Raw genomic sequence first — 24,662 nt, 5'->3', positions numbered from 1 at the left:
TGAGCAGGTAGGCATGCTCAGCACACACACAATTCACTTATACATGCCCAATAAACATAACAGCAAGAATCCTCTTTCTGGCTGGCAACACCACATTAGCAGGATGGAGAACTTGTCCAATTCCAGATTATTTTAAGTCACCAGTTTAATACTAAAAGAGCAATGGTGTTGGTTTACTGCACAGGACCTTTAACTGCCTGCATGCCTGCCAGCTTGATTACTGGGCTGAATGGAAAGAACAGAAATCATCAGTCACCTTTATCCAAAATGCACACAACCAAGTCTACAACTTTCAAGAACAGACACTAAGGTTTAATGGAATCTATGGGCTAAAAAAAATATTCTGTATTAATTCCCCAGTAGTGGGATGAATGAGAGGAGGAAGTGGCATATTACACTGCAATCTATGTAACTGGGACAGAGCCAAGCAAATCGTGTGATTGGAATGAATGCTCCAGCCAAGGTATCAAAGTAAGTTATTGTAAATCTACCCTTCAGACACACATCAGGGTTCATATCTCTCTTGGGAAGTTACTTCAGGTTCAAACAGGCAATAAAATATCTAGAGGAAATCTTATCAGATACTCTTGCCAGGCAGCAGATGACTACAGCTCTGATGTTCTTGATTCTCTCTTATTTTAATAATGTATCCAGTGATCAGTGATTCCCCCAGTTTCCCCTTCATTAGTTTTATGTCAGCAATTCCACTGTTTAACCTATCAAGCACAAAAAAGGGACTATTGCTTTTATTCTGTTCCTTCAGCCTGGACTGAGTTTCCCCTTTGCAGCCTCAGCCTAAAGGTGAGATCACATTATTTGTCTGCTCACCAAATGAGATAGACAGATCAGAACTTTGGTGCTAACATCTCGTTGATCAAGATAGTGTACAGTAGGCTTTTACAGCTAGATTTGATTCTGCAGTGCAGACAATACCAAGTAAAACAATCACATACTCAAGACACAGGAGAAAAAACAGCCCATGGAGAAAGATGCTGTTAGTAATCACATAATCAGTAGTAGCAATTACTACAAATTCCTCTCAAGTTATTGCCACTCTCTTGCTGAGCCATTCTACACACCAGCAAGAGTGTATTTACAGCTGCCTCCTGGGAACAGCCCACTGGGCAGCAGCTACTTTGTTTTGAGTCAGTGCCCTGAGGCAGTAGTTGCAGCCAAGACCAAAGTAATCCCTTTCTTCATAGGGCAGAAGGCAGCCTACCACTGCCCACACACTGCCATCAACTGCAGGGACAAATATCTCCCTTAGCTTTGCACCTCTGGCTCTCTCCTGAATTCTCTTATTTACCTGTTGCTTTCAGTTGCCTATGGATGTGTGGGCTCAGCAGAACTCAAGAGCTGTACCTGTGCAGTTTTGTTATTCCTGTTAGGTTAAAGATGTATTGGGATTTCATCCTTGGTGGGAGTCAGAATAACAGGGATGTACCTCACCTGCGCAACAAGCATGCCTTTCCTTCCTGTACTCCTTCTACCCTTTGAAACCCAATCATGGATCAGAGCTCCAAAGATCCAAGCAAGCAAGCAGAACTACATATCTGAAGGGCCTGTCAAGCCCACGTCATACGGGTTTGATGACAGGCAATTAAGTCTCAGTCCATACGTTTATCATGGTGAACACCATGGACATGAAAGGCAGTCAGTCATCTACTACAAATATTGATTCCTCTGCAACTGCCAGAGCCAAAAACAGACTTCGACACAATAAACTGACTTCATGCAGTCAGGACTAGTGTAATCCACATTACTTTAAACATGCTTTAAACCATTCATTTTACTAAGACAAGAAGACATTGTATAAAAATAATCCCACTTTACCCCAGACAGATTAGGCACATGTCAGTTCTCCATCAAGGGCCTCAGTTAACACATCCGATATCAAGACTGGCAACACTAATATTATCTTGGCATTACTTAAAGGCCTGGCTTGGAATAAGATCTATGGGCCTCTAAAGTTAAGAAAAAAACTGCCTCCAGTTACAGAGAAAACCTTACGTCTGTGGTTTACACAAGCTCAGCAGTTACTAGCTGGGCCATAAAGTCAGCTCGAGGAGGAGCTGGAGAATATCTCAACTGCTTTCAGCGAATATCACACATTTCTGAATACTAGCCAGTCACAAGCCATCCAGTGGCTTCCCCAGTGGGACGCCGTAATTAAAGCCTGCTGTTCTACAGACTGTGGACTCAAGCACACCATGGGATTGTTCTGGTGAGTCTAGTAAAACAGTTTGACTACTGCAAGACCAGCAGGCAAGAGGAGACTTCTTACCTCTGTGTGGAATTTGTTGTCACACAAATACAACGACGTATTGATTGGTTTGAAAGGTTCAAAGTCGATGTTGACTTTCTTCTCTTTTCCTTCCTCTGTCACAATTGTTCCACAGTAAACAACCAGACCATTTGGAGGTACTATAAAGGACACAATGCGATTTTAGATCACTAAGGAATACTGTGAGCTGTACCCATCAAAGCTAACTACTAGGCCTTAAGACTTAAAGCAGAGTTGAAAATTAAGTTACCAAGTTTTTTTACTTTGTTTTCCACACCTCATTCCCTCCCAGATCCCTACAATAGAAGACGAACTAATTTAGTGCATCTATACTGAACAGCTTAGAGCAGGCAGCTAAAGGTAACACTGATGGAAACGCAACAAAGCTGCAAGAACACATACCTGTCTGTTAAACCCATGAGCTTGCAAGCTCACAGAAACCAGAAAAAGGCTGAACATCCCTGTGAAGCTTTCCTAGTTCTTACACAGCAGTTTAGTGGCCATCCCAATGAAGGCCACTTGCCACTGTAAAGACAGTGCAGTACTCTTTTTAGATGGCCTGGGTCTATTTCCTCCCAAAATGATGGCAGCTGCATAGTGGCATGCATAAGGCACTCATAAGCTTCTGCTTGATGGAAAACTATTAGTTTAATGGAGATGAATTACTGTGGAACAGATCTTAAGGCTGTCCAAGTTTAGAGCAGTCAGCACCGCTACAGACAGAATCATGAGCCTGCTTATCAAAGACCAGGGCTGTCCTACTTATTCTACTCCCAAGGTCTACCCTTGAAGTAGTCATCCATGGGCAACATACCTGGAATATCAGTGCAAAACAGCAGCACAGGCCAACAGATTAGCAGAAAACTGCATAATGCAGGAACTTAAGGCTGCTTCGAAGCAAAGGAAGTTTGTCAGCATCCATACAAGCTAGAAGTTACCTTTGTTATAGAGTTTCAGTCTTTGCTGTACAGATGTAATGGCTCCCAGTACTGAAAGGCGATTCACTCGAGACTTAATGTTGGAAGCAGTGCCAAACTCATCCGCTAACATTTTTGCCACTCGTGAAATCTGGTCTTTGGGGGGAATGATCAACGATATCATGCTGGTACCATTGCTGAGAAAAGAAAAGAGAGGGGTTGTGAGCAGCCAGCAGCCAAAGTAACAAGTGTATTCATACCATATACCATGCACGCAGCTGTCCCTCCTCCCTCCCCCTGCCAAGGATACTTCACTGTTATTGGTGTAATTCCCCTTCTGCTGGACAATGGGAGAGAAAAGAAAACAAAAACAGGCTTCTTGGAGGACTTGACTCTATAACCAAGTCTTCAGGTTAGCCACTAGCAAGCAAGTCCTCCAAAGCTGCTCATTTAACCTGGGATACTACTCTGGAAAAAAGAACATAATACAAGCTAAGGGCTGCAAGCTAAAGGCATGTAAGCAGTCCCCAGCAGAGGCTGTTTAAAACAATGCAGCCACATACTTTAAGGACACTTTTAAGCCCATTCCATTTGTTCTCAGACAGCTGGAGCACTAGCCAGCCCAAGTGTTATTTTAGCACTTTTTTTCCTCAGATTAAGACAGAAAACTGAACTGGAAGGGTACTTTTGTAGCAGATAGTCTTCTCTACATTCCTACTACCACTTTGCTTTATAGAAAAGCTCACCAGCTCTGGCAGCTGCTTTAAATAAAGAATGCTTAAGTACATGACTGCTAGCTCAGAAGCACCAACCCCAGGCATGGAGTCAGGAGATAAGACTCCACAAATCACAGAACTGGCTTAAGTTAAATGAAAAAAGTAAGTCTGAGATTGGTTTTTCCTATGGCTTTGGGGTGGATCCTGCAGAGGTCTTAATCCCCAAAGCAGCCTCATGGTTCAAATCCATCCAAAGCCAAAATAAAAATCAGGGAAGTTCCTGTCCGCCTTCCAGCAGTACCTCCCATTTGCCACTGAAGTATCCCAGATGTCTGAAGTGCTGCTTCTGCACCGTCTCAAATTTAACCCAGACCTCATACTTCACGTTAGAGTAATGGCATAAAAATCAAATGCCTCATCATGTCCTCTAGCCCTCTCAAGGGCAAACCAACTAAGCTCTGTAAAAAAACCCTCTACTCAGGATTCTGAGTCAGAGCACCAAAGTGCTTTTCAGCCATTCAAAAAAAAGGTTTTGCTTTTTTACATTTCTTACGGTAGGACAAGACTAACACAGTACCTGCCTGCTGCTGTTTCAGATTGTCATACACTGGTGTCCTGCCTGAAGTGTTTGGGCTACAGAGACAGCAGGGAAGTGCTTTAAAAAGCATCACTTCATTAGCCTCTTTACAGAAGTTGTACAGCCCTCTTCGAAAGATCTTCAATTCAGGCCAAGTTGAAAGAGATGCTGGTAGGTCAAATAAGTCCCCGACCTTAAAGACAACTAATTGGTTTTAATATCCAAGATCCCTGTACACGCTAATCAAGAAAGTTGCAAAGAGACACTTGCACACATTATTCCCAGAAGGAGCTTTGAGCCATGCTGACAGCTATCAGACTTCCAGGTCACACCAGCCCAGAATACTCCCTATACCACTCAATTAAAGCAGTTAGCTGCCCCAGTGAATGGCACAAGCCTTAGGGGAGATATAATGGACTATCATTCCCAGCAGGCTCTTTTGAGTAAGAGGCTGATCGGAATGAAAGCAACTCTTCCGGACTTTTCTGAAAGTAGCACTCTCAAGGCAAGCTCACGCAGTTCATTTCTTCCTCTGAAAGAAGAGATTCTCAGACTTCCCAGAAATTAGAAAGCTTTGTACATCATGCTTAACTTGCTGCATGAACTAAGGGCATCCCGATGTGGCAGGTGGCAGATGGAACCATTACGCCCCTTGGGCACTACGTGGCTCTCCTGCTAGGAAGAGATTTCATGCAATTTTTCCTCTTTTAGAATCACAGATTCATAAAGCTTGGAGAAGACCTCTAGGACCATCAAGTCCAACTGTCAGCCCAACACCACCATGTCTCCTAAACCACGTCCTGAAGTGCCACGTCTACATGTTTTATGAACACCTCCAGGGATGGCAACTCTACCGCCCCTCTGGGCAGCCTGTTCCAATGTCTGACCACTCTCTCAGTAAAGAAATTCTTCCTAATATCCAATCTAAACCTTCCCTAATGCAGCTTGAGCCTGTTTCCTCTTGTCCTGTCGTTAGTAACTTGGGAGAAGAGACCAACACCCACCTCACTACAACCTCCTTTCAGGTAGCTATAGAGAGCAATAAGGTCTCCCCTCAGCCTACTCTTCTCCAGGCTAAACAGTCCCAGTTCCCTCAACCTCTCCTCTTAAGACTTGCTCTCTAGACCCTTCACCAGCTCTGTTGCCCTTCTCTGGACACACTCCAGCCCCTCAATGTCCTTCTTGTACTGAGGGGCCCAAAACTGAACACAGTATTTAAGGTGTGGCCTCACCAGTGCCGAGTACTGGGACACAATCACTTCCCTGCTCCTGCTGGCCACACTATTCCTGATACAAGCCAGGATGCTGCTGGCTGCCTTGGCCACCTGGGCACACTGCTGGCTCATGTTCACCCAGCTGTCAGCCAGCACCCCCAGGTCCTTCTCCGCCGAGCAGCTTTCCAGCCAGTCTTCCCCAAGCCTATAGTGTTGCATGGGGTTGTTGTGACCAAAGTGCAGGACCCAGGACTTGACCTTGTTAAACTCCATAAAACTGGCCTTGGCCCATCGCTCCAGGCTGTCCAGGTCCCTCTGCAGGGCCTTCCTACCCTTGAGCAGATCGACACTCCCACCCAACTTGGTGTCATCTGCAAACTTACTGAGGGTGCACTCAATCCCCTCATCCAGATCATTGGTAAAGGTATTAAACAAGACTGGCCCCAACACTGAGCCCTGGGGAACCCTGCTTGTGACCGGCCACAAACTGGATTTAGCTCCATTCACCACAACTTTCTGGGCTTGGCCATCCAGCCAGTTTTTGTACCCAATGAAGAGTACACCCGTCCAAGTCTCTGTATTGAGGACAGAGGGAAAAGGGCAGACAGCAAGGAGGAAGATCAGGTGTGCCCTCCCAATTGTGCCCTTACCAATTCTTTAGTAAAAAAGCACTTGGAAAGCTACCTTCAGTTTTCAATTTATTACACACAGCATCTTATCTATACAGCAGAGGCACATTTGTTACTCAAATCACTGTTCCTTTAGGAATACCCTACCCAAAGGACCCTACCTGTGGTCATACAGTGGGCTTCACATGCCCTCATGATTTACTACTGCAAACAAATAAGTAAACAGGGTGTCTCTTAAATGAGGGAGAACGCATCATCTAAGTCTTAAACTAGTTTAACACAGCACGATACTGTGCTTGGTCAAACGCTGCAGCAAATTCCAGCCTGGATTTATATCCAAAAGCACCTTCCATTACCAACATGAAGTGCATTTCTTAGGCTTGACATGCTTTCGCCACTATTTACTCAGCCAAAGCTATTTCAGGCACTAACCAATTCCTACAGAATCCAGCAAAATAGCAGGCAGGCAGCTTGCCACAGGAGCAGCAGCAGCCTAAGCATCTCACAGCATCCATGCTGCTGGAGCCTGGAGCTCAAGGAGTCAGCCAGCTTGTCACCCCATGTCCCCAGGGCACCCAGCACCCCAGGTTGGGCAGCCCCTGCCAGCATGCTGCTGCCTGCTGGGTACAGCTAATCCACCTAACCAAGTAGTTCATTAGGCAGCCAGCTAATTGAAAGTAACAGCCAGCACCCCCTGTTCATCTCTCACATCTTCCTTAAAAAAGGCACACAGTGAGGAACTGATCACAAAATTAGATTGTGTCCCAGTGAGGCTGCAACCAGCAAGACATCGACTGAAGCAGATCTGCACATAAGTAACTGGGATGGCTGCAGAACTTCACACACAATTAAAACCCTGTTATCCCACCTCAGAAGAGCAGATTTCCCCCTCTCGAAGCAAGCTTGTACCTGTATCAACCTTACCACAGAATGGCAAGGTCTTTAAAAAAACCCAAAACAAACAAAAAAACCCCTGTGGTTGCCTCTGCTAAATTCACCATGAGACAAAACGTAGCAAAGATGTTTTAACAAAGCTGTCATTCAAAACACTTAGAAAAAAATAGGTTATTCTGCATAGTAATACTATTTTCAGATTTCCTATCGGCCTTTGCAGCCACTGGACCTGAACAAGACAATATGTATTTCTGCAAAACCCCATGCCTCCTCCTTCACAGACACACACCAGGTTCTAGAGTACATTTACTCTGGGAACAAGATAGGGGAAACCACGCTGACTACAACCTCCCAAAAGGGGCCTTTCCAAACGGCAGACCTCTAAAACCAACAGGCTCTGCAGTGCATGAAGCACATGGGACATTTGCTGCCTGGCAGGCCATTGCCAACCACAAAACCCCTAGCGAGCACACTGCCAGACAGAACTTCATTACAGAATTGTTACAGTGAACAATTAAGTAATCAATCTAGATTAAGGGCAGTGCTCACACTGGCAACTCAGGATCGAATGTGCGATGAGCTAGTTCTTCGCTGTATCATTCCCAGGGCTCCTGCAGGAAGGATGGACCCAAAGCACTCCAGATTATATTCTGCTCAGCAGGATCCTGATTTCAAAATGCAGCATCACCAAAAGGTGTGTGCCATCCAACTCCACCCCACCCCCACCCCCCCATCTTTAGTGCACCCAAGACAAATTATACTAGATCAGCTGGAACCTAATGCTTTCAGACTGAACTGAGCCAGGAAGTTTTAAGCAGCTAGAGAGAGTTGCTGTCCCTATTCTGGGTTAAGGAGTGCCTGCACAGCAGCTGAATAGCTGCCACTGTAATGCAAGTACGTCCACCAAAACCCAAAATGCCCCAAGATGTTTGCTTTGTAAGAAAACATCCAGGACCACAGGACAGCACAACACATGCCACAGTGCAAGGAACAGGAGATGAGAAAAACAATTAAAAATACTAAAGGCACCTGTCCACACACTACAAAAACAAGGGGGCAATTAAGTGCCAACCTCTGGAAAGGTAGAAAGACTTCACTGTCTGGATACTACGGTTACTACTCACACTGTGCCAGCCCTGTCAGTAATTGGCAATTAGCTTAGAGGTACCAGCATTAGGTATCTCTAGGATAGAAGATGATCAGGGCTCCAACTTTGCTCCTAAACCACTGCAGGTGGACTCCAACCTTGCTCCTACCACCTGCCAAAGAACTGTTTGGGGGAAAGGGAGAAGCAAAAAACAAGCACATTCTGCTCTCTCTAGACAGCAAGTTCTTTAAAAAACCATCTAGGTTTGTGGATAGGATAGGTTGTTCTGTTATTAAAACTTCAATGTTACTACAGTTTGAATTTCAGACAACTGCACCACAAAACAAAGAGCTTTCCCAGTCACAGAGGCCCAAGAGCAAATGTTAACAAGTTATCACAGTGAGTGGCAGTGTGTGTGGTGCTAAATCATCATCACTGAACTAGCCCCAAAAAGCTGAAGGGAAAAGTTTTGCCAGTATCCCTGCAAGCAGGTACTACGGCATCCAAGCAGCTCATGTTTCCTGCAAGATATTCCTGCACTGCCCAAGAGGTATCATCCGACAGCATCTCACTCTGCCTTATGACAGCTGCAGTACTGCAGACCAAGGAGAGAACCATTGGGTGGTTTCCAGAAGAAAGAGCAGGGATGTCACAGAAGACACTTACACCAGCTGGATTGCTGTGTTGAGTCCCAAGCCAGGTTTGGCACCAGGAGCAGTGCCCACTGTGTATGAGTTTTATGGTTCAGCATGAGGAAGCCACCACAACAGAAGGCAAGTGCACAAAGAGAGCAGTGTATCACATTTGAAATAAGCTGCCAAGTATACCCCATGGATGGTTTTCATTACAGCTAGCAGATGAACCTCCTGTTCTAGGCGGCCACCTTCATCTACAGGGATTCAGTTTCTACTCTTTTGCCTGTCAGAAGGAAGAGCTGAGCAGGCCCTTAGACCTTCAGCTTTCAGCTGAAACTAAAAACTGGTCTAGTGGTTTTCTAAAAAGACTCCTACCATCTTACACAGCATTACATCAGTAAAATGGCTACCTGCATAGCCACATACCACACAAAAACCAAAACAGCATGCACTGACTGTAGCTACCCTCGACTTGGCAGACAAGAGCAATCCCAACCAGAAGTATGAGAAGGAACAGTCACTCAACCTGTCTCCTGGAATTTGGAATATGCACTGGCAAGGGAGAGCAATAACTTAACAGACATGCTATATAAATAGCAGTAACTGGCCTATCCTGTGGTATCAGAGGATACTTGACAAACAGCAGCTGAGCTGTAGTTGTTCCTCAATGAAACATTTTACACTAATAGCACGCTGTGTGATATAGAGATACAGAGGCAAGGGAGGTCAGTCATTCTCTATGACTCAAAATGAGCTTATTTTTACAGGGCACTAGCTTCATGAGTGTCTTGCTTTCTCCAGGAACCAAGGGCAGTACAAGAACTATATGTGACTGCCAGACACTGGCAGGAGCATGGAGCAAACCGCTTTCAGATAATCTGATCTTAACCGCATACCACAGCTAGGAAGCTTTCTATGAAATAACTTGCCACATACTGCTTCAAGCAACGTTACCTTCCCAAGGTAACATCTGTTGGTCTCCATCCAAGAGGACTGCAGATTACTGGGCAGGCATCACAGATTGAGCTGCCTGGATGGCCAACACTACTGAAGTTCTACAATGCCTAGACCAGTGCCATCACTGGCATATTCACAGCCAGATGCAAGACTGATATAGCCTGTGTAATCCAAGGCAGAACTTTACCAAGCACATACTACAGGACCAAGAGAAGAGCGCTACTTCTGAAAAAAAAATACCCACATAGCGCTGCAGGCACACGCTACATCAGCGATGTACTAGGTTGAGAGCACAGTCCGCACATGAAGTGATGTAAGTAAAAATATTTGAGGTTTTTTTGATCCTGTACCTGAGCAGAGATGTTGAATGAAGTGCTATAAAAAGTAAGTGTCCTTTGGTATAGGCAAGTACAAAATTGCTGGTGTGGGTTCTCTTACAAAACATAGGCCATTAGACACTCCCTATTCACATAAGCCCTGTATGCAACAGCATTGACCTTGCCGTATGGGAATTTCTTCGTGTATGCTCTTACCACTTATGAATTATGGCTGTGAAGTACATAAACAGCTCATAGCTGTGCCCTCTAAAGACTTAAAGTCTTTTAATAAGACAAAGCCTTCATCAAAAAGGAAATGCCTCAAGCCCACTTCAGATGCCAAATCTAGAGAGACGACAGCAGATGCAAAAGCTACATAAGTTTTCCTGGAAATCCTGTCAGCCTGCTAGGAAAGAGCAGAGACGATCTTAAGAGCCTAGGATCCCTTCAGTGCTTCAGAGGCAACATCATCTGGAAGCCTACCCAAAGACTGCATTGCCTGCGAGAATATTGGTTGAATACTTTACAACGGACATAGCCAACATGCCTCAATCTAGCTGCTGCTTGAGAAGCAACAGCTTTTTGTGATGTCTCCATCAGAAACAGATGAAATCTCACTCCCTGTTCAGATGATGGGCTCAAAGCACAGCTCCAGCAAGAGACAAGTGCTGCACAGATACCTAAACAGAGCACACAATACCAGTTATGTGACAGTGGGACCTACCACTAGGTCCACTGAAGTTTAATGTGAAGTTGAGCGGAAAGCCATGCTGTTGACAGCACTTTTTACAGCATCATTTCAACAAGAAACTCACAACCCTCACCTCAGAGGCATTCTGCATTTACCACAGCATACACCAGAACTCTGGATCATCTACTAAAAGGCAACATCAATACAAGTTGTTCCTCAAATGTTTCCAGGTCATCCAAAGGAGGGTATGAAGATATGGAAGAGACCAGTTCCCGTGGAAAAATAAGGCAGAGAACCTCTCTGGAGCCAGTCCTACCTCATAAGCACAGAAAAAAGCTCAAGATGGGGGAAGGGTAGTTATGAGGGGGGGGATCACAGGGCCAGGAGACCAAGTCATTCTTTCCTCAAGAGTACTTTTCAGCATAAGCATTAATTGGAGAAAGCGAGCCACTCTCCCGAGTGGAAGAAACACTGAAGAAACACTCCAGATATCGAATTCCCCCTCAGACTTTGAATGCCACCTCTATCCTGAACAAAGGGAAAATCACTTAGCTGCACAGCATGAGGCCATGCAGCTATTGCCTCCATGGCTCACACAATGCCAAGCTCTCAAACTACAGTTCTGTCCCAGAGGCCTACACAGGAATCTTTTATCACATCTGGCAGCATTACAGGAAAAGCACGTCACATAACCAGAAACAGCTTGAACACAGACATTAAGACTGTCCTGAAAAGGTATTCTGCTCTCTTACCCTAACCCACTGACCTTCTTGAAGAGGAAAAGCCCCAGGATGCCAAGCAAGCTTACAGAGTGCAAGCTAGGGAGCAAAGCACCAAGCCAGAACCCTGGAAAAGAGAAGTAAGTCTGCTCTCTCCAGTGGACCCCCTGCTTCGGCAGCAAAGGAAAGCTTCCCAGAGGGAGGCAGCAGATGGCTGCTTCAGCAAAGGAGCAGAGGCAAGACTGGCTAGTGTCTCACCAAGGGTCAGGCAAGGTAGTGCTTCCCCCCCCCGCTAAGCAGCTGCTGGCCTGCTGCCAGGATCTGCCTCCTGAGCTCAGCATGCATCACTCCCCAGGGACAGAAAAGAGGTGAAAGAAGAATCAGGTCACAGACCTCTGTTTCTCAGTGTAGCAGAGAATTTGGCCAGGTATCACGTGTCTGAAGGCTGCACAGGTAGCAGGTAACAGTGAGCCCTTGCCCATTGGTCCACCATGCACTACCCACACCAAGGTCAACGTAAGCAGCTCCAGGCTCTAAGCTTCCTCCTGTCCCCAAGCACAGCCAGCTCCGACACTGCAGCCGCTGCTCAGCCAACCGCCAGCGCTCAGATCCCCAATCAGTTCTGCAGCTCCAGAAGCAGATCCTGACTTCATCCCATATTGCCAAAGAGCATTGAATCAGCACGAGTGGATACTGCACACCCCACGAGGAAGGTGAATCAATGCCACCCTGAAATCCTTGGATCAAAGGCAACACATCACAAAACATAATTGCGTAGGCATGTTTTGAATAGGCCTTATTGGCTGCATCTGACCTCATGCAGAAAGCCCGGATGCCCAATTACTGGTAAGTGGAACAGACATTTCTGCACTTCAGACATTTGTGACTCACTGGGAGGCTTGGTTTTGCCAGAGCTCCCCTGCTCTCCCTCCTACCTCTCCAATTATTAATGCTCTAAGTTTAAAAGACTTGTTGCATTATGCTAATGGGCCAGTTGGGTACAAGATGTACACAGAGGGACTGAAGCAACAAATCCAGATTTGCTCGTTAAGATGTTAATGCCTCAGAGCTACATGGGAACAGGGAGCTAATGGGGGGGTGAGAAATCTAGTTAACCACAAAGCCAAAAAAGTCTGTCCTCTTTTGAGGCACTCGTTCCCATCTTCTACCATATCATTTGACTTCAGCAGTCAGGGTCTCATTCATTAGCTCTATGTGAATGATGATCTGTGGATGAATCATAGTGTTCACTAACGAGTCACACAGTTGTAAAAGAGGGTATCAGGCTGCCAAACTACCAAAGGCTATAAAACACTTCCTAGAGTTCTTATCTGACACGTAACCTTTCTCCCAGATCAGGTCATTTTCCCCCACTTGCTAGTGTGTATTCTTAAAACAGCACTTCCTAACTGTTGCTATAATTCAAAAGGCACAGGTAGAGTGTGCAGATGAGAAAGCCCAGGAAGTGTTTTACAATTAGACAGAAGCAACCAGCAGGATGTCAACAACCCTTTGGACATTCTCCCTGGCTCCGGCTGCCTTCTCACCTGGCACAGGGAGGGGACAGCTTTCTCAGACCACCCACCCTCAACACTACTGAAACACAGGCTCTTAAGACAGACTGCCTCAGTCCTGAGAGGTCTGATCAGCCCTGGTCTTTGAAATCCATATTCAGCTTCTAACCCCAGCACTATGGAGACTGGCAGCCCGTACTCAGACAGTCAAAGCAGGGAAAGGGTGCGTAAGCAGCCTGCCACAAAGCCCTCAGGTATCACTTCTACCCTGGACTATTTCTATTCATTCCTCTCTGCAAACATCTTCTCCTCACACCACCAGAAGCAAAAGGCAGTATTAATATTATAGCCCTTACCTCTGCAACAGAAAAGTGACCTCCTTTAGAAACTACCCTTAAGACAAGTGAGCTGAGAAGGCACTCCTTAGAGGAAACAATTTGGCTTAGGTAAGAAAAATCATAACCTCTCCCCTAATCACCCTATGCTTTAATGATGGATCATAACGCCAAAGCAGAAAACTCACCGTCAGTAAAGATAAATTCCACGTGCCACCCAAAAATGCTATTCTTCCAGTCCTTGCCCCACTCATCTGTTCCACATTCCCCAGATCATGAAGAGACAGCTGTTTACCTCAAGGCTGGCCCAGCCCAGATTCCAGCAAAAGACTTTTAGCAAACGAAGGTCTGCTGGAGACATCAGCTTGCTGTGGAGAGATCCTCAAGGCTATCCCATGACTGGCACTAGCATGACATATCAGCACTGCAACCTAATTAACAGAAGTTGGAAAGCCAAGTAGTACCTTGCCACAGCACTGCCCTTCACAGATCGACCAGCTCACCCAGGCCCGGTTCAAGGTCTCCATCATACTCCATGTCCTAAGGTGAAAGCTTCAGCTCTGCAGAAACAGATCCTGTAACAGCAGTTAAACTGCTTCCCAGAGACCAGGCCCGAGGCACAGCCACAACAACAAACAGATCCTGATAAAGACGGTAGGGAGAGATACCTGCTGCTAGTCTGGGAGGCAGGGGAGGGAGCCTCTGAACTGACACATCTCTGGCAGCATGGCCAGAAATCAGTCAGAGCAATGAAAGAGCACACCAGACCCTCTTCCTGATGTATGACATCACTTAAAGACAAGTTAGTTATCCTGGTACTTGCCTAGACACGACTGTATTGTTACAATCACACACGATAGAGTACACCGCTGCATACGGTGTACTGTAATCTTATAAGCATATATGGTGCAGTAGAGGAATTCACATCGACTTCAGAATCAACTGTTCTAGCACATTCAACAGTTATTCCAGCACATTTGCAACTTCAGTGCAACGAAGCTGTATAGCACCTGCAATCAGCAGAACAAGCCATCTACAGTCAAGTGCTGCAGATGCTCCCAGGAGTGACTGAGTATTTGCACTACCTAATCCAGGTGAGAAATACAGCTCACCGATGCAGCATGATATAAGCCTGGCACCACCAATTTCCTAGCACTTTATTCACAGAAGAAATCAGGAACAAGACAAACCCGTACAGGACATCTACTTGCAATGGACTCCAATTATTCCCTAAATGCATCCCAGCAGCTCGCACTGCTGCAGCATTCACAGCTGCAGTGTTAACACACAAGGTAGGCAGGCTTTCAGGTCACTTTTGGAAAGGCCCACCACACTAAAAGTAGAACAGGCCAAGACTATCTTGTTCTCCAGAACCACCAGGTTGTCCAAAGAGGCCTCTACCTTGCCAATTTGCCTGCTCGCAGAAGTGGCATCACCCCAGGACACCCCAACAAGGTGTGGAGATGTGCAGCCTCCCATCCCTGTTGCACAAGGCTGGGAAACAGCAGCAGCTTGAGGCAAATTCTGAAGCTGGCCCCATCAGGACCAGCAAGGCTCCAGATGGACCACAGGAGAACTCAGCAGCAAACAATGCTTTCTGCAACACCAGCTGGGCAGATCATTTACATCTCAGCAACAGGTCAGCTTCTCCACCCTCAAACAGAACTAGTATGGGTTTCACTTTGCAGGAATTCCCACACATTTTCAGGCCTCTGTCCTTCCTGGTGACTATTTGACTCACATTTGGTTTGTCCCATGTAGCAGATGGAAGTCTCATCTTAGCAGAATCCAAACCCCAGCAGGAGACTGCATCACTTATTCTTCCCATGGCTCTGGAGACACCAAGGCTTCCCCTTCTCTTGCCATTTCTCCGTTCTCCTGCCTCAATACATTTCTTCCAGTTACAGCCACAGCAAGTTACTTGTTCAGAGTTAGTTTCTGCATTTGCTCGGAAGCCTGCATACACCCTGTTCCCCCCACCTTCCAAAATACTTAATCTGGAAAACATTCTGTTTGTCAACCTTAGTCATGCTTGCAGACAGAGCCTTCAAAGACACTCTTCTCTTTGCCTCCTCTTTCTCTGTTTCAGTAAAATAACTCATAAGCACTACTGCTCCAAACAGGAGTCTAGCCCTGCCTTTAAGTTCAGGACAGGTGAGATATCTCAAGGGAGCAGGTTCCTGAAGGTTTTACCGTTATAATGCAGCTCTGCACCCTGCATCAGCACCTGCTGCACTCTTACTTGGGGTTTGAAAGTCCATCTGCCCAGTGGAGGTGTTAGTAAGCCATTTCTAAGCAGAGCTGTCTGCAGGAAGAAAGTTCTCATTTCCAAGTCTTTGAGAAGTTATCCAAATGTGACTCGGATCTGACATCTCAGGCCTAAGCCTGCAAGAGGACTGCTAGTTGTTGCTGATACTTAATTTTGCCAAGCATTTACAGCTTAGATTAGCAGAAAAAACTGACCATAGCCCTGCTCACTATACAGAACTGCAAAGACCAAAGGAACAAAGAGTGATTGTCAGTTCAACAGTGACACTGGAAAACTGCATGAAGCAACAGCAGAAAAGCACTTAGAGAGAAGATAAGGGAAAAATATAGTGGCTAACATTGCTTCAACTTGAGCTGCTGCAACATCCACATGCAAAGACATAGCTGCAACTTCAGGGTGGGGGTACAGTCTTTCACCCAGATGCTGTTTTACAAAAAATAACCATGGACTGAAGGCAGAATCCCTTTGTAGGGAAGCAGCAGAGACACCAGATGAAAGTCTGAGTGCTCCAAGCTACCAGAGATGGCTAGACTTCTCACAAGGGCATAACTTGCTTATCACCAGCCTTTCAGCCTCATCATCTTCTGGCTAGAAAGGTTAATTGCCTGTAGCTCAGAACCCAGGCCACATTTGCTGTCACTCATACACACTCTGCAGATAACAGCTACTCCCCCTTCCCTTCCCACCAGATCAGAAAGACCAACTCATTAACTTTGTACAGTACCAGTTTGCCACTCAACTTTGGAAGAGGTAGGAGGAGATAATAGACACTTCTGTTTCAGAAAGTAAGATACAGACAAAAGCTCCTTCTACTCCCTGCCAGCAGAGGTAGGGCTTTGCGGTGGCTTTGGGCATTTTAAGAATTATTTTCATTGTTTTGATTTGCCAGACTCCTGCTATCCAGAGATCAGTGAGAAAGCCAGCTCTCCTAAGCAAGGCTGGAAAAACAACACAAGACATTCTTGCTAGGACATTACCTTAAAGTTTGAGAAGCAGCCTTACCCTCCCTGGCCTCTAGCTGATCAGCTTCTGGTAAAGCTGAGGCTCTAACCTTCTGCCTTAGTTTTCTGACCAAGTGCTGCCACTCACCTCATCTATGTCAGACATGATAAAGGCATTTCCTTGATTTTGTGCTCGCTTAACATTTTTATAACATTCTGCAGACTTCATTGAGATTTTACCAAAATACCTGGATAACAGCAGAGGTGCCCCAACCGCCACACGCGAATTGAGCGTCTACCTCCAGCTTCCTCCATTTCCCATCCCTTTGATCCACTGCAGGAACAACCAGCACATGAAACTGGGACACTGCTGCTGGGTCACTATTAGGAGTACATGAGTAAGGGAAGGTGGAGACGCCAAGGAGTCCCTGGCCCTCCACATCACCCTATTTAAAGGCTGTGCCCCCTAACCCACCCCAGAACAGGTCTTCCTACTTCACAGGAAGAGGAAGCGACTCTCCCAAAGGCCGGAAAAGCCTGTTTCACTGCCTCACACCTCTTGTGTCGGGGAGCCTAACACTTCTGGTGGCAGAAGTTGCAGCATCTTTTCCCCTTACCAGACCCAAACAGACTAGGATGATTTTAGCTAGGACTCCCTGGAAGCATGATGCGCATTTACATGTAACCAGCATAACCCTGCTCATAGAAGGATTGCTAGCATCAGCAGCCTTTGTCAGGTGGTGGTTTATGAGCTAGCACACATTGAGGAACAGCAGTATCATGACATCTAGGGATATGCTGGATCCAGAGGGCTCACCTACACACATTTCATAGTGCTTGCAGCATCTTTGCCACAAAGTAGAGATGTGCCAGGGATCACTGGTGGGGAAGAGGGAAGACACCTGGGCTGTGGCCTCAAGAAGCTGTTACCCCTAACAGCCATCCACTCCAAGCTAGCCCTTCAGCCTCACCTCTCCCAGGAGCTCTCCGATACCAGTTTTAATCTTGCTGCCTGCAAAAATTCATCTATGCCAAATAACCTGAGAGCTGCCACTAAAGGTAGACATGCTTATGCTACCACATTTTGAATCAGGGAGAGCCAAAACGCTAACTACATATTTCCAAAACACATCCCGGCCTCCCTCAGTGCTGTTACAGGGACCAATAGGTGTTTTCACAAGCTGCCATGGATGTCTGTGTCTCCCCAAACCCTTTCAACTTCATGGCAGAAGTCATTTACGCACCCCTGTGCTTGCTGGGACCTCTCTGGGAGCACAACGCGTGCTGTCGACACAGTGCGAAGGCACAGCTGAATAATCACCTTCAGCAGTCAAAGTCCACTCTGCTGCAGAGAAAGAAAACCATGGCTCCATGCTGCCTTTTCCTTCACCCCCATCCCTTGCACAGCTACATCGTAAATCAGATAGTTTAGGGAGACCTGTAGCTTGGGTTCTCCTCCCTGGGTTAGTTTTCAGCTGAAGGATTCCCCAGGCCTACTCTACACACAAGAACAAGCGCCAGCACTAAGGAAAGAACGAGACAGCATCTCTGCTTACAAGAGCTATCCAAAGGCAACCTGCCTTTTGGGTGGCCACAGTACGCTGCCAGAGGGGCCGCAGCTAGATTAACACTGGTTCAGATAAGCCTATGGAAACTGGAGCCACAAGGGGAGCTATCAAGTCACCCTTCATTTTTATTTTATTGCACTGTATTCCGAGACACACACTGTCTTTGTTATTTTACAGCTCCAATATCTAGAGTTCTTACTCAAGGCCAAGTGGCCTCCCGACCCATGCAACAAGCCACTGTTGCGTTACTCTCAGAAGTGGGCACCATGTCACCTCTGGCATGGGACAGGCTGTAAGAACTTCCAGCATTTTTATTTCTGGTGGAGAAAAAGAAATCAAAGTGCGAGGATAATATAAGCGGGATTAGAGACTTAAAAATTTAACACTACCGAAACTGTGGAAGAGCTTACTTTCGGGGAAACGGAGCTAAGCACTTTCACTGGAAGGTGAAGGAGCAAGAGAGATCAAATAAGCATCAGTAAGAGAAGCAATAAAGCAAGTGGTGCCTTGGCCCCTGCCTCCCTGCCCTCACCCTCCTGCCTTTCCTGAGCCAGCCGGTCCCTTGGGAGGAGCCCAAGCCTGCACAGGGGCCAGAGGAGCCGACAACTCCAGCTGGAATCCACCGTTCCCCGGTGCCAGCTGGCACGGGGCAGCCAGGGGCACAGCGAGGCCGGACACGACGTGAAGCCCGGCAGCCAGCGCGGGCCCAGCGTCCCGTCCCCGGGGCCGGGCACCTGTGACACCCCCGCGGCGGCGGCCTGAGGGAAACCGCCCGCTCGGAGGGGAGGGGGGGGCAGGTCGGCTGGCGAGCTGCCGCCGGCTGGGGCCAGCGGGGAGCTGAGCGGCGGACACTGCCCTTTTGCCATGCGGGAAACACGGTTACGCTTCCTTTTTGCTGCTGAGCCTTCCCCGGTACGCCCCGGGGGCGGACGGACCCGCCGGCCGGGCCCCAGACCCGATACCCTCGCCCGGCCCAAGCCCCCGAGCGGCCGCCGGGACCCGGCCGCTTCCCCACGCGGCAAGACAAAAGGGGCACCAGGAAGGGGCGGCCGGGCCGAGCCGGGCCGGGCCGAGCCGTACCTCCCCCCAGCGGCGGTGGGGCCAGAGCCGGCCAGTGGCCCCCTCGCTCCAGTCCCCGCTCCGGCCGGGACATCTCCCCCCCCCCCCCCGCCCCCAGCCCCGGGGCGGCCGCCCCCGCTGCCCGCCAGCCCGCCCCGCCGCCGCCGCCCTCCCGCCGCGGCCGCCCCCGAGACGGCGCAGGCCTCGCCGCTCACCCGCGGGCCGCCTCCAGGCTCTTAATGAGCTTCTTGATCTTCCAGATCTCCACGTTGCGGTCGGCAGCGCTGGGATCGTCCGCCATCTTCTCCCTCCTCCTCCTCCTCCTCCTGCTGCGGCGGCGGCGGCTGCGGCGGCCTGCGGCGGGCCGGCGGCACAGACACAGCGGTTAGACCCCGGCCCCGCCCCGGCCCCGCAGACGCCGCCGCCGCCGCCCGCCCGCCGCGCCCTCACCTCAGGCCCGGTCCCTCCCGGCGGCGCGCGGCTGGCGGCAGCGCTGACGTCGGACACCGGCTGCTCGCGCTCCCCCTCTCCGCGCTGCATGTGTTGCAATCGGCTCACATGGGGCCCGTGACATCACTTCCGGGGGACCGGGGCGGGGGGCGGGCGTCCGCCCCGCCCGCGCGGGAGCGGGGCGACACGCCATAGGCCGCCCACTCCCTCGCCCCCGCCCCCCGACCGCGTCGCTATTGGCCTCCGCTCCGCGCGGGGCACTAAGGGGCGCGTAGTCCGAGGCCCACCTCGGGGCGGGACGCAACGGTGGGTCTCGCGAGATCTGGGCTACCGACCCCAGCCGCCCTTAAAGGGACCGCGGCGGGGTGGGAGCGGTGCGGTTTGGGGATGGATTCCTGTCGTTGCTGCAGCACCATTCGTCATGGGCTGCCCCGCTGCCAGTGACAGTGCCCCGCCCCGGCCGGGCGCCGCGGTGTCGTGTGTTCCTCGTCCCACCCCCGGCCATGTGCCACCGGTTGTCACCGCTCCGCGCCGGCAGCCCACCGGCAGGGAGTAGAGCGCGTCCCGCCTACAGGGTCCCCCTGCCCACCCCCCGCAACACCCCATGATGCTGGTTTTGGGGGCTGCGGCCGCCCCCTCACAGAGCGGGGGTTCCCCTGGTCCCCAGAGGAGCGGGGGCTCACACCAGCCCACCCGCAGGTCGGCCCGGCCTGGGGCGCGGGGCTGCCTGCGTGGCCCAGCAGTGCCCCTGGGCTGGGGCTGCTCCTGCTCCTACGCATGCATTATTTGAGAGGGTTTGGCCTGGGGTTCCTGGCTTTTGGGGGGCACATCACAGTGACGACCCGGCCAGCCCACTTTTGTGCCACTGCCCGTGGGGCTGTGGGGAGCCAACCCACCTGTGCGTGTCTGAGCACGTGTCCAACAAACACATCTAAACACAACCACAGCCTCGGTGCCTGGTTTTGCAAACCCACCCACAACCTGCCTTTTTGGCCCCAAAGATGCCGGGCAGTGGGTTTGCTCCCGTGGGAGTGCTACAGCCTGGGGAGCACCCGCCAGCTCTGCCTCTGGGACCACCTGGAAACATAGTGATTAAATGATGCTGAAGCCGTTTACTCGTTTCTTTTAGTGGTAGCAGAGAGGCTGATTCCCTTCTGCCACCCCGGAGGTGCTGCTCTCCTGGTGATGCTGAGCAGGCACCAACAGCTGGATAGTGGTGGGGTTCGCAGCCGTGGTGTCCCTCCTGTCCCAGTCTGCCTCCCTAGGACAGCCCAGCTGTGGCATTTGCCATCAGTCTGGTCATCACCACCCCTCCCCAGCCCCAGGGCAGCCTGGCCTCTGCGCTGTGCTTTGCTGTGCTGTGCCTCGGGGGGATCGTTCTCCCAGGATGGCAAGCGCTGCCATAGCCCGAGCCTGAGGGCAGCCTCCTCTCCCTCCTGCTCTGCTCCTCAGCACCCTGGCCCAGCAGTAAAGCACCACTGAAGCCCTGCCGGGAGCTGAGCGCTGGGCAGCATAGTCACTGGAACAGAGACCTGTCTGGGACTCAGCGTGGAGCTGGTTTTTCTATCAGTAGGGTCATGTTAGGGAGGCTCTGTGGATTTCTGAACTACCTGGTTGGTTCTCAAGTCCTGTTTCTCTTCTGGGGCTGAGCAAGTATTGAGTTCAACCCTTACAAGTATTTTTTTCACATGTATCTGGACCCACGCAGCCCTTCGTAATCCTCCTCGAAACAGGAGGATTATGCCTGGCTTTAGGAGAGGATCTGCTGAGACAGAAGTTTCTGTGCCTGATATGACAGGGTTGGTTTACACAGATGGCTGGGTGGACAACAACTTACCCCGTGCTTTCCTGGCAATCTGCCCTTCCCGTTTGATCCATGGACCCTACTCCAAAAAGCGATGGCTGAGCACCCCAGTTACCACCCCCCAGCCCGATGCACCCACTTTGCCATGGCACTTTCTGCTCCAGCCTTCCTGACGCAACAGACGCTGCCATCAGCTCTCCCCGCAGCTCTCCCGCCGGCTGGCTGACACAGATGCTGAGCAGCGCCTCTCTCCAACAGCCAGTGCAGCTCCGTGGAACGAGGACGGAGCCCAGAGCAGCGATGGGGGCAGAGCCACTGAACTAGAGAGAACTTTTTCAACATGCTGCTGCGCTTTTTAGAGAGAAGTTTTAAAAAGGAGCCGTGCCTTCACAGCACATTAGCAGTCACTGTCTTGTGGAGAAGGGGGAGACACTCCATCTCACTTTCCTCCCACAACCCCCAAGAAAGTTGGACATCTCCTGCCTTTACAGGCAACCCAGCAGGTCCCTGTTCTCACCCGGCATGCTCCCCAAACACGGCACGCTGCAGCTGTCCTGAGCAGGGGAAAATGCTTTTAGGAAAGGAAAAGAAGCCCCTGCAGGCAAGTGGAGCCCCTGCACCTAGTGGAAATCTCAGCCTTCTCTCTGCTACTAAAGTCAGGCAGTAGCTGAGATGCTGGAATCTACTATCCCCGTCCTATTTGTGTTAATGCTATTATTTTAAGGCAGTCTGACTTGCAGAGCCTAAGGAGGCTGTGCCTTGCACTGACCTGCTCCCACCCGCAGAGGATGCAGGTGGGTGGACGCAGGCAGCACAAACATCGCTCAGTCACTCTTTTTCCTCAAAGAACACGTGCAAAACTTTTCTTAATTACTCTCATAGGCAGAGCAGTAATTTATTCCAGAGCTGCAGCACTGCTGGGGCTACAGTCTTCCTAAGATCTGTGTCAGCCCACACTGAAAATGACAGTGGGCAATGAACTCTGAATGCCCTTCCTCCCCATGCTGACAGATACCTTCCCAGCAGCAGGATGGCAGCAGGTAACTCTTCAGGACAGAAGTCACTCCTTTTCACAGATAACAGCCCAGTTGCTGCATCTCCTGCCTTTCTGGCAGCTTTCAGAGCAAGGAACTGTTCTCAGCATGCCACATACCAGCTGATTTCACTTTTCCCTCCATGATTCAATAATTTAGCTTATAAAGGTGGAGCTAAGGACAACACATTAAAAAATAAAGAACATCTATGAAAGATGGCTTAAAATGTGACAGTGAAAAGAATTCATTCAAGAATAAAGGTCAACCCTGATCAATGATTCAGGACCCCCGAGGCCACGTGGTGATGGTCCATCACCTTTGCCCGGGCAGCACTACAAGCCCAGAGCACAGGTAAGAGCATGCAGGCAGCAGCAGGGCTGTCCCGGGCTGCCCCTGGCTCTGCTACAGGAACATCTTGCTGCGGTTTCAGGGAGGCAGCGGGAAGAGCTTCCACGGAAGACGGCTTTTAAACTGTTTCACTTAAGGATGTTTCCTTTCACCTGAAATACCCAACACACTTTGCCAGAGAATTCCTCTTCTTTTTCAGACTAGTTTTATGCAGGGGATCACTTTTCACAGGACAGGCAGCAGAGGGAATTCAGGACAGAAGTGACCTGTAATCAGGTTTTGTGAAGGAGATCATTCTCAGGAGATGCACAGCCAAGCACTCCCCACCTGCACCAAACCCACGTGGAGGACAGGAGGTGGTTTACACCATGACAGGGTTTCACATGTTGCAAACCTACATGGCACAAACAGCTCTTGGGAGGAGCAGCTGCTGTGAACATATACATCCTTAGCCACACGTTCCCCAAAACTTCCAGGAGAAGCACTTCACATGATCTAAGTACATCTCAGCCTGCCATTACCTGCCTGTGACAAATAAAAGCCCCACCACTTTAAAAAAAAAACCACACAAGAAAACAGGACCTGGGCCCATGTGTGATGAATATGTAATCACTTGGCCGCTTGTGGAAGACCTATACCCACGCCACCAGCCAGATGAAAGCCCCACAGGCTAGCCTGCTGCACCATTATCCACTATCCTCCCCATGAGCAGACCCAGCAGTTAGGAAGCCTAGAGCCCAATAACTTCCCTGCTGAAAGCAAAGCACTGAATTTTGGGTTGTAACTCCAGTCCCACTGAAGTCAGGCAGCTTAACACTGAGTTGCTGCACACATGCCTCCCCCACCCGGGGCACATTAAGCATTGTCTCCTATCTCCTCCCATAACTGCACCAGGCCCCTTCCTCACCTTTTACACCCAGGCCAAAATACTTCAGGCTCTCTCTCACAGAGTTAGATCACTCACAACTCTATCTGAAGTTAGGGTTTTTTTTCCCCTCCCACCCCTCTGTCCATTTCAATGGGCTAAGCTGGTTTACTCTGAAGTAGAAGCTGCTTCCAGTGTTTCTTGCTAGGACTGCTGGAGAGAGCTCAGTGTCTGCAGCAGTCTTGATCTTTTTCAGTCTCTGACTTAAAGGGAAAGTTCACAGGATGAAGACTTTAGCATTTCTTAATTCTTATAATTAGGAGACTGTCTAAAGTGCCAGAGGGGAAAAAAAGAAAAATCTCATTTCCTCCCTCATAGATATGAGCTGTCTGGACAAAGCAGCTGTAAATCTTGCTTTTTCTTTCTAGTTGACTCCACACACACAGAGTAACAGGGAAGAAAAAGGACAAATGGATAAATACATTGTGGCAAGGTGACTGCACCTCCTTGGAAGACTTGGCTGCTAGAAGCAGCAGTGGGCAACTGCTGCTCCAAGTCCACAGCCTGTTTCAGAATGTTGAGCCCAAGCACTTAGTGCTTGAAGGTAAAGTCCCACTGCTACTGCAGATCCCAGCAGGACTTCCAGGCATCTCCTGTGAGCACAGCAATGATACTCTCTGAGGGGAGACTCTGATCTGACACCAGATACCTTCTTTCTGCATGTGAATGAAGCACGAATTCCAGAAAGCTGCTGCCACTAGAGCTGGCTGACTGTTCTGCCCCAGGAGCTCTCACAGGCAGTTAACACGACCACATTCTCCAAAGTCCAGGACACCAA

At 49.3% G+C, this 24,662-nt stretch overlaps 1 protein-coding gene across 2 annotated transcripts in view; it reads right to left on the bottom strand.

Moving 5' to 3' along the window:
• ETF1 (eukaryotic translation termination factor 1) overlaps positions 1-19,924 on the bottom strand; it is a 29,172-nt gene extending 9,248 nt beyond the window's left edge. Inside the window, exons 1-4 of one of the 2 annotated variants that reach the window (XM_064458891.1) lie at positions 19,774-19,924; positions 19,539-19,677; positions 3,223-3,398; positions 2,285-2,424 (exon numbers count right to left, since the gene is read on the bottom strand). In XM_064458891.1, coding sequence (XP_064314961.1) covers positions 2,285-2,424; positions 3,223-3,398; positions 19,539-19,624 — 402 coding nt within the window. In that variant the 5' untranslated portion in view covers positions 19,625-19,677; positions 19,774-19,924. Of the gene's footprint in view, positions 1-2,284; positions 2,425-3,222; positions 3,399-13,781; positions 13,804-19,538; positions 19,678-19,773 lie in introns of those variants that run through there. The other variant, XM_064458892.1, reaches the window with a different exon arrangement.
• Between the last annotated feature and the right edge of the window lie 4,738 nt (positions 19,925-24,662).

This window comes from Phalacrocorax carbo, chromosome 8, assembly GCF_963921805.1.
Source record: "Phalacrocorax carbo chromosome 8, bPhaCar2.1, whole genome shotgun sequence".
Classification (NCBI taxonomy): domain Eukaryota; kingdom Metazoa; phylum Chordata; class Aves; order Suliformes; family Phalacrocoracidae; genus Phalacrocorax; species Phalacrocorax carbo.
The sequence above is the reverse complement of the archived record's forward strand: the minus strand, read 5'-3'. Positions and strand labels throughout refer to the sequence as shown.